The sequence below is a fragment of the Pseudophryne corroboree genome, chromosome 8, assembly GCF_028390025.1.
Source record: "Pseudophryne corroboree isolate aPseCor3 chromosome 8, aPseCor3.hap2, whole genome shotgun sequence".
Taxonomy (NCBI): Eukaryota; Metazoa; Chordata; class Amphibia; order Anura; family Myobatrachidae; genus Pseudophryne; species Pseudophryne corroboree.
The window spans coordinates 71,859,044-71,874,853 of record NC_086451.1 but is presented as its reverse complement, the minus strand read 5'-3'; the positions used below and the strand labels follow the sequence as shown (position 1 = coordinate 71,874,853).

General features: G+C 46.4%; 1 protein-coding gene across 2 annotated transcripts in view; it reads left to right on the top strand.

The window, feature by feature from the left end:
• SH2D3C (SH2 domain containing 3C) overlaps positions 1-15,810 on the top strand; it is a 73,695-nt gene that overhangs the window by 23,736 nt on the left and 34,149 nt on the right. For both annotated transcript variants that reach the window (XM_063936634.1, XM_063936635.1), the window contains exon 2: positions 3,901-3,940. In XM_063936634.1, coding sequence (XP_063792704.1) covers positions 3,901-3,940 — 40 coding nt within the window. The remainder of the gene's footprint in view (positions 1-3,900; positions 3,941-15,810) is intronic.

The following is a 15,810-nucleotide window of genomic DNA, read 5'->3' as shown; positions in this document are numbered from 1 at the left end:
CTCTGCAAAAAAAAAAAGGTGCTCAACGTTAGCAGAGCTGCAGCTGACTCACGCCAGGCATCTCCTGCTGCATGGCATATCGAGGCAAGATGTATGAGGACACATCTGTATCCAAGCAAAGGCAGAGGCCACTGTGTTAGCGGCTGTGTCTGCTGTGTGTGTGTGGGTAGGTTCGTTGTGCAATAGTGTTTGGCATATATGTGTGTCATGGGTATAAATGCATTAATAATATGCAACATATTTGTAAGGGGCATTATGTGTGTCATTATGTGTATAAGGGCATTAATAAAGGTTGGCATGTGTAAGGTGCATTACGTTTATAAGGACATTAATAATGTGTGTCATGTGTAATAGGCATTACTGTGTGGTATTATGTGTATAAATACATTACTAATGTGTGACATTATGTGTATAAGGTGCTTTACTGTGTCGCATAATGTATAGAAAGGGCACTACTGTGTAGTCTAATGAGAATAAAGAGCAATATGGTGTGGTATAATGGGCATAAGGAGCAATTCAGTGTGATGTAATGTGTATAAGGGGCTCTGCTGTGAGGAGTAATATACTGTATACAAGGTAAAAGGGTACTAATGTGTGATGTAATGTGAAGAAGGGACACTATCGCATGATAAAATGTGAATAAAGTTGCACTACTGTGTGGCGTAATTTGAATTGGGGGCATTATTGTGTGGCCATGCCCCTTTCCGAAAGAAAATTACCCTTTTTGGGCTGCTCAACAAATGTGCGCACTGTTCCTATTTTAAATATAGGGGGTAGGAGCACCAAAATGAGGACTGCTATGACTGAGGGGTGATGATGCTGGGAAAGGGGTGCAGGGTCAGAGGCGGAACTAGCAGCGATGCTAGGGGGCACCAGACAAAATCTTGCCTAGGGCATCATATTGGTTAGGGCCGGCTCTGCATCTATGGCAAACCATTGATGGTTTGCACCACTTGATGGCCACAGCTGACAGGTGTTGGCTGGGCCACAGGGCCAATCAAAAATGGAGGTGGGCCTTAGTGGGCTATCGGAAAGGAGGGGCTAAGCTGAACTATTCAGTTCCACTCAGCCATCGATAGAACCATTAGCTCTATACCATCGATGGTAAAACCATAGACCATCGGTAGTTGGTCATCAATGTTTGGCAGCTATCGATGGTTGATGGCCATCCGTAATTCTAGCTATCATTTTATAGAATGTTTTAAGTGATAGCTAGAATCTCATTGGCTGCAATGGGCTACACCTTTACTCTTCCTTCTTAGAACATTTGATAAATCTCCCCTTAGATGAGGTGTGAATAAGGCAACATATATGTCCTTATTTGTTTCAATAATCTAAATCTGGCTTTGATTATGAACCATTGGATGTTGCCTCAATATAATGAATGTTGGAGCCCACTGCTTAATTACCTGCTAATGCAAATACAGGTTGAGTATCCCATATCCAAATATTCCGAAATACAGAATTTTTTGAGTGAGAGTGAGATAGTGAAATTTTTGTTTTTTGATGGCTCAATGTACACAAACTTTGTTTAATACACAAAGGTATTAAAAATATTGTATTCCATGACATTCAGGCTGTGTGTACGAGCTGTATATGAAACATAAATGAATTGTGTGAATGTACACACACTTTGTTTAATACACAAAGGGGGTCATTCCGAGTTGTTCGCTCGCAAGCTGCTTTTAGCAGCTTTGCACACGCTAAGCCGTCGCCTACTGGGAGTGAATCTTAGCTTATCAAAATTGCGAACGAAAGATTAGCAGAATTGCGAATAGACACTTCTTAGCAGTTTCTGAGTAGCTCCAGCCTTACTCGGCATCTGCGATCAGTTCAGTGCTTGTCGTTCCTGGTTTGACGTCACAAACACACCCAGCGTTCGCCCAGACACTCCTCCGTTTCTCCAGCCACTCCCGCGTTTTTCCCAGAAACGGTAGCGTTTTTTCGCACGCACCCATAAAACGGCCAGTTTCCGCCCAGAAACACCCACTTCCTGTCAATCACATTACGATCACCAGAACGAAGAAAAAACCTCGTAATGCCGTGAGTAAAATTCCTAACTGCATAGCAAATTTACTTGGCGCAGTCGCACTGCGGACATTGCGCATGCGCATCAGCGACTATTCGCTCCGTCGCAACAAAAAAATAACGAGCGAACAACTCGGAATGACCCCCAAAGTTATTAAAAATATTGGCTAAAATGACCTTCAGGGTGTGATAATAAGGTTTATATGAAACATAAATGCATTCTGTGCTTAGACTTAGGTCCCATCGTCATGATATCTCATTATGGTATGCAATTATTCCAAAATACAGAAAAATCCGATATCCAAAATACTTCTGGTCCCAAGCATTTTGGATAAGGGATACTCAACCTGTATAATAAGAACAGTAGGATTGCATGTGATATTATAAATGAAATAATCATTTCCCAACCCTCCCAACATTTCCAATGGTCAAATAAATATTATTAGGAAAAGATACCATCTTCCAACCATACGCATAACGCAAGATCTGCCTATGCAGCATTATATTTCCAATTTTTAGGACGGAAACTGTTCCAACCTATTCAATCGTTTCCGACAAGTCGGCAATTCTGACTTGTTGGAAAACATATGGATCGGTGGATTAGCCGTGGATCCACGTGTTTTGTCGAATTCCGCTGCCAAATCCGACAGGTTTTGGCCCCTGTTCCGACAATGTCAATCTGACTTTAAAAAAAGTTGGATTGGCATTGTCGTGAACAGCCAAATCCTGTCGGATTTGGCTGCTCATTGAATACTGAGATGTCGGATCCTTTCCATCTGAAAGGATCCGACATCTATTGAATACACCCCTACATAGTTGTCAGGGACTGTGCCAGTATTCTAGCTTTGGGCCTTGGCAGTGCCCCAGACAAGATTACCCAGCACCACTCCTTTTGTTATGTAGGTAGAATGCACATCTCAGTATCACTTCTTGTCCTGGGTATCGTCATGTGTAAGGTAGCATTTGCTGAAGGGGAGTGCCCTGATCACGTATGGAGGTCAAGTTGTGACATTTAATTAGATGACATTCGGTTCTGCGTGGTCCTGTGCGACTCGTAATGGAAACAAGTGAATGTGTGTAAATGGGAAAATAATTACATTTCACTACAGCAAAACCTTCTACCACAGACGTGTTGAAAAAATAGCATGAACGTTTTATGAACTACAGTATTCCAGTAATAGATGTATGAAAAATAATATACACATGTCATTTGTATAGTTAGATAAATATAATAGAAAATGATTACTTTCTACTGGTAATACATGGTGCTTTTGATTTAAATGACTTTAGCAAATCAGATGTCCCAGTTGATTGAGCTTGATTAGGCACGTGTGTGTGTGTGTGTGTGTGTGTGTGTATCTGTGCGCGTATATGTGTGCGTGTGTTTTCCACTTCTTGACATGAGAGGATGCAGGGAGCGGAGTGAGGAAGCCTTGCATTGTCCAGAACCAGGGATGCAGCAGGCTGTTTCCTGTGTTGGGCTGTTATTCAGGAGGGGGGTCACACCCTGCCACTTGACCCCTGTACACCCGTTAGTGATTCACCCACCCTGGCCAGGAAACCTGACTGAAAACACAATGTCCGCCGCCCTCCCAGCAGAATGGGTCCACAGAGAGATCCAGAAATGGGATAGTGACAAACAGTAAAATGGCAGCAGGTTTCCGCTATGAAAAACCCCGGGCTTTTGCTGTCCGAAAAAAAAAAGGCGGTTATTATGGTGCTTTTGTTTTTCCCAACTAATGGCATTTACTTTTGCCCTGTGGATAGCAAGTCAGAAACCGGTGATTCAGAAGATTATGTTCTTCACTTTATTATGTGCTTGGGATATGATCTCTGATATTATATGCTGCTAACTTCCTTCCTCTCTTGCAGTTCCTGCACCAGTCTGGATGGAGGGAGTGAGTACGTCAAGGTAAGACTCATCCTGTCTCTGACCTGCTGCCCGCTACATTACACTGAGATGAGCTGCACCCAAACACATCTAATGACGGCATTCTAACGAGTTCCTGGCACACTTGGCATTGCTCATGTAGCATGCATATTACAGACCACACAAAGCTGAACAGAGGTGGACATAACCTAAATCCAAGTGTGTTAATCCCTCCATTAAAGATAAGGGGCAGATGGATCAAGCTGGGAAAAGTGGAGAAGTAGCCCATAGCAATGAACTTTCACCTATCATCTTATAGAATGTACTTAATAAACGCTACCTCAAAGCTGATTGGTTGCCATGGGCAACTTCTCCACTGCTGCACTTCTCCACTCTTTTCACTGCTTAATGCATCTACCCCATCACTGTGAGATAACTGTGCCTTGGCATTACACTTAGTAAGTAGTAGATGCCTTATCATCAGTGGCTGACCCAGTTCAAAGATGGCGGGTAGGTTACTATAGGATAATACTATCTGGAGAAGGAGTTATCACATCGGAGACAAGTCCTCGAGCTTGGTAAATCCGTCAGCACAACAGCCGCCATAGAAACCTACGGGGGCTGCATTTGCGGATGAAAACGGAGGGTCAGCGGCAAGTATTGCACAGATATCTGAGATATCTGCTGCAATCCCTACATAGTACATCTTAATATTTGTGGGAACCCCCGAAAATGTCTGCTTTTGGGGAATATCCTGCAAATATTTTATAATAAATCTATATTTCCTCATAGTCGCAGGAGGGAAGCCTGTTCTATTCTCTCTCTTTTCCTCTTTATTTAATTTCCATCTTTTAGTACACAAATGGGTAAATTTACTAAAGATTCTAAAAATGAAAAGTGGTGATGTTGCCAATAGCAACCAATCAGATTCTGTCTGTCATTTTCTAGGATGCAATAGAGAAATTATAGACAGAATCTGATTGGTTCCTAGGGGCAACCGACTCATTCGCACGCAGTGGTTCTTCGCTGCGGTGCGAACGGGTCGGGACTGTGGCTGCGTGGTGGCCGCAATGCGCACGCGCGCCGTTGCCTGGCGCCGGTCGCGCTGAAAGTGATCACAGCAGCGATCGCTAGAAGATTGACGGCGGAGAGGCGTTCCAGGGCGTCGCCATCTACTCACTACTTTTCCAGGCGCGTTGAGGTAAACGCAGGTGTGTCCAGGTGTTTGGAGGGCAGATGTCTGACGTCAATCTCGGGACCTTCGTCGCTGGATCCGTCGCACAGAGTAAGTAGGTCTGACCCTGGTCTTGTTTTGCAGGAAACTTTTTTATCATAGCAGGGCTGCACAAGCGATCGCGGCCCTGCTATGCTAAAATACACTCCCCCATAGGCGGGGTCAAGTTGATCGCATGAGCAGCAAAAAGTTGCTACGTGCGATCAACTCAGAATGACCACCATTGGTTGGTGAATTGGACCTGCTTGGACAAACTGAGCAACCAATAGACCGTCTATGGACTACCTACCATATCAAAAATCAGTTTTGATTGGCTCAAGGGGGGATGTATTTAGACTTGGAGAGTGATAAAGTTTCAGCCAATCAGCTCCTAACTGTTACAGGCTTTGTTTGAAAAATGACAGGAGCTGATTGGCTGATACTTTTACCTCTTTCCACTTTATTTCCCTCAGAGCTTTGATACATCTCCTTGATCTGTGATGGTAGAGAGGGATAAATGCAGATGATGCCTGCTTAACATTATTCTGACAAGAAGCAAACCATCCCAGCACATTACTGCAATATGATTTTTGTACGCCATATTTTTTTTTAACATAGCTACATTATTAATGTACAAATCATCTACACATAAATATAGATGTTTTGAAGAGCGAGTGCAAATTAGCGCAAGCGATCGTGACCTTAAAGGCTGTAGGATTGTATGAGCCTTGCACAGTTTAGTTAGGTTATTAAACAGTTAATAGATTTGGGAGGCAGGATTTTAATTAGAATAGTGGGAGTGTTAGGGAGGAGCTAGTGGGCATTTTGTGTGAGGCAGGAGTTTCATCTACCTCTTTTTCTCTGGATTTTCCCACCCTCCCTCCCCGAGTCACCTTTTTTCCCCACCCGTTTTTTTCTTTTTCTTTGCCGGTTGGAGTTTGTCAACCTATATATGTGGCGGGAAAGAACGTCAGTTACAGTGGCTATTGCGCTGCTGTTTGGAGGTGCGCTCTTTGCCCAATACATTGTATACTTTGGCCCTCCTTACCGGGGGTCATTGGGCTTGGCTGTCTGGCCAGGCCTATTATGGTGTATTGGGGAGAGAGTTGGAGACTCAGCATTTATTGGCGTAGCCAATGGGATAAATAAAGTAATGTCGTGGACATGCGTAGCGGCAATAAGTCGTAATGTCAATGATGATCTGGCCGTTCTTTCTTATTGCCACCATACTTAGTTTTAGTACTGTATCATAAAAAAAATAACGGTTGACCGATTTTAATGGCATTTCAGTGGTCTGTGTCGTTCTAGATAAGTTACGTTAGTTCATATTTAGTTGGTAAGGTTATCTTGCAATGATGTAATGCAGTCCGACGTTAGTTCATATTTAGTTGGTAAGGTTATCTTGCAATGATGTCATGCAGTCCGACATCAGCCAATAAAATTTTTATTTTGCTATGTATAAGATGTTTAGTCTCATAATTTTGAGTGAATGTACGCAATGTTGCGTTTGTAGCTATGCGTGCAATGGGAGTGGGCTATATTTACGATGGGGCTGTAGTATATGCAGATGCGATTGTGTGTTTGGCCAGAGGTCTTCGCAGATTTGTGATTGCGATTGTAATCAGTGTGCATTCATTCGCAATTGCGATCCGTGCTGAATGACGCCCTTGGTTCGTGGTGCCAGTTATTCTGGTCAAGTCACGGATCCATTGCTTTGGGGTGCTGTAAAATAGTTTTGAGAAGGCTATATCTGATCAGAATGTAAGTCACTCAGTCACAAATTTATAGATTGATATAATTATATACCTAAGTAAAATATAATTTGAAAACCTAGGTTTTTGTTGTTTTTGTTGCTCACAATATAAGCATAAAAATCCAGAGAGACCATCTCAGCAGCTCCAAGACACCTCAGATAGGTGTATTCCAGTGGGGATCAATTATAAACTGCAATACAAAAGTCTTAGGATGGGCACTCATTAGGCCGATCTCGGCACAATTTGCCGCATCGCAATGACAAATCATGCATAACTCCTAATGTCGTATGAGTCATCTTCAGGTTTGCACTGCTGCAAAGCCAACCGGAAGATACCGCATGCGACCCGGTGCAGTGTAATGAAGGACGGAATGGGGTATTGGTCCGTTGTTTATTACATCAGCTAATGTTTCTGGCCAATCAGGGATGGTCTGGGGCGAAGGGAGATAGCCCCGATTGCCTGTCAGCATAATGGGTACCCATTGTTAGAAAGCTTCTATTTTTATTCAAACATCCATGGGTTTGCTATACAGGATTGCATCTTTGCAGCAGCCTTTGATTTGCTCTGCACTTTAGTAGTGGTGGGATAGAAGGGACCAACAAAACAACATTAGGGTGCAAAAAATACAGGTCTGATCATGAAAGCAGTCAGGCCAATATGGCAGCTGCACTAGAGGTCAGTTTTAACATTGATTCTCAAAGGGCACATTCCTCACACACCATCAATCTTATTTCCATTTATTTATATGGTGCTATAAGGGTTCTGAAGTACCGTACATAGGGCCTAATTTAGATCTGTTCGTAGATGTGTGAGAAAACGATCGATGATCAATTTCCTTGACATGCGGGGGGATGCCCAGCACAGGCCAAGTCCGCCCCATATGCTGGATCCAGCCCCCCTCCCCACACACAGAAATGTGAGAACATCGCACGACGGCGATGCAACCGCATGTTTAGAGTAGCCCTCTGCCTGCGCAGCCTAGCTACCTGCCATGTTAAGGGTTGCAGCAGCTGCGTGTGACATCACGCAGCTGCCGTGGCCCGTCCTGCAGAAGGTCCGGACACGCCTGCATTGTCCAAACCACGCCCCTAAAATGGAGCATCGATGCCCACAAAACGCAACGTCTACGCCCTGTTCCTGCCCCCCTTTAGTTCTCAAACTGCATTCTAAAGAGAATGCAGTTTAGGACCTTGCACATGCACGTACCGGCATACATATATGTACAGAAATCACTTCATATTGATTTTTGCACATCAGTGTCAGGGTCTGAATCGGCCCCATAAGGTAGAACATAGAGTCAGATTACAGTATATAACCATGCAGACCTACTCTCCCAGAAGGTGTGGTAGACTCCCGATTTCATTGGGTAGTCCCCTAGACTTTAGGAAAATGAGTGGATATCTCGCATCCCTTCCACTTCCTAGTGAAGTAGACAGGATGAGGCGATAATACTGGACACTGTTCAATTGCTTTTCTACTGTCAGCCACCAGATGGCGTCCAAACAAAGCTATTCAATTCTAGCTCCAAGCGGGCGAGACGGCTACCCGCGTCTGCATTTCAGCTCGCACCCCTCCTTCTCCATGGCACCCAAACTGCACTTTTTGCTATCGTACCCAGCACTTTGGTCGGGTTTAGCTGCTTTTAGCGGCTAGACCCGACCTCTATGGGTGCAGTCAGTGCGAAAGCTACATACAATTGAATATCACCCCCCCACACCCCACGATCGCTCGTCGCTTTAGACTGGAGATCAGGTGAGATAATAGAATGAATACCGCCCTGTGTGTCTCAATGGAGGGGGTGGGGCTTAAATGTGGTGACTCTTGTTTTAGCCCTGCCCCTAGCCAACAGGCATGCGATTTGTGGCATTTTGATGAGGCGGGGCCTAATGACATGGCAAGCCCGACCCCACCCCTAGAGGGGTCAGCTGAATCTCCTCTCCTGCTTCTCTCGGAGAGGAGAAATATACAGTCGGCTAGTATGGATATAATCCTGGGGAGGTGAAACAGCACAGCAATAGACAAGTTCAAAGCTTTACATATTTGCATAGTTACACAGCCCACAGATTACATAGTTATGTAGAGACCACAGAAGGGTGTGTACACACTGTGAGATCCTTGCTATGCCCGATTTTTACTTGCGATTTCCCCTGAACTTCCCAGAGCCCAGCACCACCGATTTTGACTAACTTTTCTTGAGATATGGACTATGTGTGCTTACGATTTTGGCTTATGTGAGATGTCATTGACATGTGAGATTAACTAGATAGTACCCTGATCTAGCAGGGATTGACTTGCCTACACAGTCTATCTTTTCTTGCGATGCCGACCTGGCGGGACTGCGCATCGGGATCACAAGGTGACTTTCACCTTGCGATCTGCACTAACTTTTCTTTAGATTTTGACTATATAGTCAAAATCTCAAGAAAATATCTCACCGTGTGTACACACCCTTACATTCTACATAGGCTAGGGGTTGAGATATTATAAACCATGCATATTTGGTCATCCTGCAACACAGCAGTCAGTTATAGTTGACGCGTCCTATTTTATTTAGCCACGTTTTCATCACTCAGTTCAATTTGTTAATGTTCCTGCAATCAGAAGTCTTCTTTTCCAGTAATACACTTCAGTGAGAATCTCCCTAGCAGCAAAGGAACAATGCACCATTTCTTCCAACACTGAAGATTAGCCCTGCCAGGCTTTCAGGTTATGGCCTCACTGTAGGACAGGATGATGTGCGACAACGGGGGATTTAGCAATGTGAAAAGTGATCTGTAAAACTCAGGACGTTCCCCCAGAAATATGTCCCCCGGAGAGAAAGACGTCTGTGCCCTGTAAGTTATGCATTACAGTGTGCAGCTAATGTGATAGGTTCTTGTCACGCTCTCAGAGAAGTTCTAGGATGAAGCACGCTGCTCTCTAGAGTCACAATGCTGCCACATGTTTGTCTGCAGTCGTCGCAGCCTCACAAAAGCGTCTGTCAAGTGAATCTGGGCCAATAGGGACAGACACTCATTTGTAGCTTTAGCCTTGCCAAGTACTCTGTCCTTTCCATCTACAAGGACTGGCAGCAAGCAGCCGTCCTGTCTAACACATTGATGGGCAATCTGTTACATTACGGGGCCGCGTTGGTTGGCCCTGTAACCTTCACAGGGTCCGCACATTATGTTAAGGGGGTCTGTTTAGAAAAGGAACTAAGTGCTTTTTCTCTGACGTCCTAAGTGGATGCTGGGGACTCCGTCAGGACCATGGGGAATAGCGGCTCCGCAGGAGACAGGGCACAAAACTAAAGCTTTAGGATCAGGTGGTGTGTACTGGCTCCTCCCCCTATGACCCTCCTCCAAGCCTCAGTTAGGTTTTTGTGCCCGTCCGAGCAGGGTGCAATCTAGGTGGCTCTCTTAAGGAGCTGCTTAGAAAAAGTTTTTAGGTTTTTTATTTTCAGTGAGTCCTGCTGGCAACAGGCTCACTGCATCGAGGGACTTAGGGGAGAGAAGTTCAACTCACCTGCGTGCAGGATGGATTGGCTTCTTAGGCTACTGGACACCATTAGCTCCAGAGGGAGTCGGAACACAGGTCTCACCCTGGGGTTCGTCCCGGAGCCGCGCTGCCGACCCCCCTTGCAGATGCTGAAGATTGAAGGTCCAGAAACCGGCGGCAGAAGGCTCTTCAGTCTTCTTGAAGGTAGCGCACAGCACTGCAGCTGTGCGCCATTGTTTGTCACACACTTCTCACCAACGGTCACGGAGGGTGCAGGGCGCTGCTGGGGGCGCCCTGGGCAGCAATGTAAATACCTTTTATGGCTAAAAAATACATCACATATAGCCCTTGAGGCTATATGGATGTATTTAACCCCTGCCAGATATTACAAACTACGGGAGAAAAGCCAGCCGGAATAGGGGGCGGGGCTTATTCTCCTCAGCACACAGCGCCATTTTCCTGCTCAGCTCCGCTGTGAGGAAGGCTCCCAGGACTCTCCCCTGCACTGCACTACAGAAACAGGGTAAAACAGAGAGGGGGGGCACTTTTTTGGCGATATTTTATATATTTAAGCTGCTATAAGGATACAACACTTATATAAGGTTGTTCCCATATATATTATAGCGCTTGGGTGTGTGCTGGCAAACTCTCCCTCTGTCTCCCCAAAGGGCTAGTGGGGTCCTGTCTTCGATAAGAGCATTCCCTGTGTGTCTGCTGTGTGTCGGTACGTGTGTGTTGACATGTACGAGGACGATGTTGGTGTGGAGGCAGAGCAATTGCCGGTAATGGTGATGTCACCCCCCAGGGAGTCGACACCGGAATGGATGGCTTTGTTTATGGAATTACGTGATAATGTCAGCACATTACAAAAATCAGTTGACGACATGAGACGGCCGGAAAACCAGTTGGTACCTGCCCAGGCGTCTCAGACACCGTCAGGGGCTGTAAAACGCCCTTTACCTCAGTCGGTCGACACAGACCCAGACACGGACACTGAATCTAGAGTCGACGGTGAAGAAACAAACGTATTTTCAAGTAGAGCCACACGTTATATGATCACGGCAATGAAGGAGGCTTTGCATATCTCTGATACTGCAAGTACCACAAAAAGGGGTATTATGTGGGGGGTGAAAAAACTACCTGTAGTTTTTCCTGAATCAGAGGAATTGAATGATGTATGTGATGAAGCGTGGGTTAACCCAGATAGAAAAGTGCTAATTTCAAAAAAGTTATTGGCATTATACCCTTTCCCGCCAGAGGTTAGGGCGCGCTGGGAAACACCCCCTAGGGTGGATAAGGCGCTCACACGCTTATCAAAACAAGTGGCGTTACCGTCTCCTGATACGGCCGCCCTCAAGGATCCAGCTGATAGGAGGCTGGAAACTACCCTAAAGAGTATATACACACATTCTGGTGTTATACTGCGACCAGCCATCGCCTCAGCCTGGATGTGCAGTGCTGGGGTGGTCTGGTCGGATTCCCTGACTGAAAATATTGATACCCTGGATAGGGACAGTATTTTATTGACTATAGAGCAATTAAAGGATGCTTTTCTTTATATGCGAGATGCTCAGAGGGATATTTGCACTCTGGCATCGAGAGTAAGTGCGATGTCCATATCTGCCAGAAGAAGTTTATGGACGCGACAGTGGTCAGGTGATGCGGATTCCAAACGACATATGGAAGTATTGCCGTATAAAGGGGAGGAATTATTTGGCGTAGGTCTATCGGATCTGGTGGCCACGGCAACTGCCGGAAAATCCACCTTTTTACCTCAGACCCCCTCCCAACAGAAAAAGACACCGTCTTTTCAGCCGCAGTCCTTTCGGTCCTATAAGAACAAGAGGGCAAAAGGACAGTCATATCTGCCCCGGGGCAGAGGAAGGGGTAAGAGAGGGCAGCAAGCAGCCCCTGCCCAGGAACAGAAGCCCTCCCAGGGTTCTGCAAAGCCCTCAGCATGACGCTGGGGCTGTACAAGCGGACTCAGGAGCGGTGGGGGGTCGACTCAGGAATTTCAGCGCACAGTGGGCTTGCTCACAGGTGGACCCTTGGATCCTGCAGGTAGTATCTCAGGGTTACAGGTTGGAATTCGAGAAGTCTCCCCCTCGCCGGTTCCTAAAGTCTGCTTTGCCAACGTCTCCCTCAGGCCAATTGGAAGCCATTCACAAGCTGTTTTCTCAGCAGGTGATAGTCAAGGTACCCCTCCTACAACAGGGAAAGGGGTATTACTCCACGCTATTTGTGGTACCGAAGCCGGACGGCTCGGTAAGACCTATTCTAAATCTGAAATCTTTGAACCTGTACATACAAAAATTCAAGTTCAAGATGGAATCACTCAGAGCAGTGATAGCGAATCTGGAAGAAGGGGACTTTATGGTGTCCCTGGACATAAAGGATGCTTACCTGCATGTCCCAATTTGCCCTTCACATCAAGGGTACCTCAGGTTCGTGGTGCAAAACTGTCATTATCAGTTTCAGACGCTGCCGTTTGGATTGTCCACGGCACCTCGGGTCTTTACCAAGGTAATGGCCGAAATGATGATTCTTCTGCGAAGAAGAGGCGTATTAATTATCCCTTACTTGGACGATCTCCTGATAAGGGCAAGGTCCAGAGAACAGCTGGAGGACGGAGTAGCACTAACCCAAGTAGTGCTGCAACAACACGGGTGGATTCTGAATTTTCCAAAATCTCAGTTGACCCCGACAACACGTCTGCTGTTCCTGGGAATGATTCTGGACACGGTTCAGAAAAAGGTGTTTCTTCCGGAGGAGAAAGCCAAGGAGTTATCCGAACTTGTCAGGAACCCTCTAAAACCAGGAAAAGTGTCTGTGCATCAATGCACAAGAGTCCTGGGAAAGATGGTGGCTTCTTACGAAGCAATTCCATTCGGCAGATTCCACGCACGAACTTTTCAGTGGGATCTGCTGGACAAATGGTCCGGATCGCATCTGCAGATGCATCAGCGGATAACCTTATCGCCACGGACAAGGGTGTCTCTTCTGTGGTGGTTGCAGAGTGCTCATCTGTTAGAGGGCCGCAGATTCGGCATACAGGACTGGGTCCTGGTGACCACGGATGCCAGTCTGAGAGGCTGGGGAGCGGTCACACAGGGAAGAAACTTCCAGGGAGTATGGTCAAGCCTGGAGATGTCTCTTCATATAAATATACTGGAGCTAAGAGCAATTTACAATGCTCTAAGCCTGGCAAAACCCCTGCTTCAGGGTCAGCCGGTGTTGATCCAGTCGGACAACATCACGGCAGTCGCCCACGTAAACAGACAGGGCGGCACAAGAAGCAGGAGAGCAATGGCAGAAGCTGCAAGGATTCTTCGCTGGGCGGAAGATCATGTGATAGCACTGTCAGCAGTGTTCATTCCGGGAGTAGACAACTGGGAAGCAGACTTCCTCAGCAGACACGATCTACACCCGGGAGAGTGGGGACTTCATCCAGAAGTCTTCCACATGATTGTGAACCGTTGGGAAAAACCAAAGGTGGATATGATGGCGTCTCGCCTCAACAAAAAACTGGACAGGTATTGCGCCAGGTCAAGAGACCCTCAGGCAATAGCTGTGGACGCTCTGGTAACACCGTGGGTGTACCAGTCAGTGTATGTGTTTCCTCCTCTGCCTCTCATACCCAAAGTACTGAGAATTATACGGCAAAGGGGAGTAAGAACGATACTCGTGGCTCCGGATTGGCCAAGAAGAACTTGGTACCCGGAACTTCAGGAGATGCTCACGGAAAATCCGTGGCCTCTACCTCTAAGACGGGACCTGATTCAGCAGGGACCGTGTCTATTCCAAGACTTACCGCGGCTGCGTTTGACGGCATGGCGGTTGAACGCCGAATTCTAAAGGAAAAAGGCATTCCAGAAGAGGTCATTCCTACACTGGTTAAAGCCAGGAAGGAGGTGACTGCACAACATTATCACCGCATTTGGAGAAAATATGTTGCGTGGTGTGAGGCCAGGAAGGCCCCCACGGAGGAATTTCAACTGGGTCGATTCCTACATTTCCTGCAAACAGGATTGTCTATGGGCCTCAAATTGGGGTCCATTAAGGTTCAAATTTCGGCCCTGTCGATTTTCTTCCAGAAAGAATTGGCTTCAGTTCCTGAAGTCCAGACTTTTGTAAAAGGAGTACTACATATACAGCCCCCGGTTGTGCCCCCAGTGGCTCCGTGGGACCTGAATGTAGTTTTGGATTTTCTCAAATCCCATTGGTTTGAGCCACTCAAATCGGTGGATTTGAAATATCTTACATGGAAAGTAACCATGCTACTGGCCCTGGCTTCAGCCAGGAGAGTATCAGAATTGGCGGCTTTATCATATAAGAGCCCATATCTGATTTTCCATTCGGACAGGGCAGAACTGCGGACGCGTCCTCAGTTTCTGCCTAAGGTGGTGTCAGCGTTTCACCTGAACCAGCCTATTGTGGTGCCTGCGGCTACTAGCGATTTGGAAGATTCCAAGTTGCTGGACGTTGTCAGGGCATTGAAAATATACATTTCAAGGACGGCTGGAGTCAGAAAATCTGACTCGCTGTTTATACTGTATGCACCCAACAAGCTGGGTGCTCCTGCTTCTAAGCAGACGATTGCTCGTTGGATTTGTAGCACAATTCAACTTGCACATTCTGTGGCAGGCCTGCCACAGCCTAAATCTGTCAAGGCCCATTCCACAAGGAAGGTGGGCTCATCCTGGGCGGCTGCCCGAGGGGTCTCGGCATTACAACTCTGCCGAGCAGCTACGTGGTCGGGGGAGAACACGTTTGTAAAATTCTACAAATTTGATACCCTGGCTAAAGAGGACCTGGAGTTCTCTCATTCGGTGCTGCAGAGTCATCCGCACTCTCCCGCCCGTTTGGGAGCTTTGGTATAATCCCCATGGTCCTGACGGAGTCCCCAGCATCCACTTAGGACGTCAGAGAAAATAAGATTTTACTTACCGATAAATCTATTTCTCGTAGTCCGTAGTGGATGCTGGGCGCCCATCCCAAGTGCGGATTGTCTGCAATACTTGTACATAGTTATTGTTACAAAAAAATCGGGTTGTTATTTGTTGTGAGCCGTCTGTTCAGAGGCTCCTACGTTTGTCATACTGTTAACTGGGTTTAGATCACAAGTTATACGGTGTGATTGGTGTGGCTGGTATGAGTCTTACCCGGGATTCAATATCCTTCCTTATTGTGTACGCTCGTCCGGGCACAGTATCCTAACTGAGGCTTGGAGGAGGGTCATAGGGGGAGGAGCCAGTACACACCACCTGATCCTAAAGCTTTAGTTTTGTGCCCTGTCTCCTGCGGAGCCGCTATTCCCCATGGTCCTGACGGAGTCCCCAGCATCCACTACGGACTACGAGAAATAGATTTATCGGTAAGTAAAATCTTATTTTTCCAGCGTTATAGCTGGAGGAAGCATGACTTTCCTTCTCTGACCATAGGGCTATATCAGGTTGGATTGCAAATCG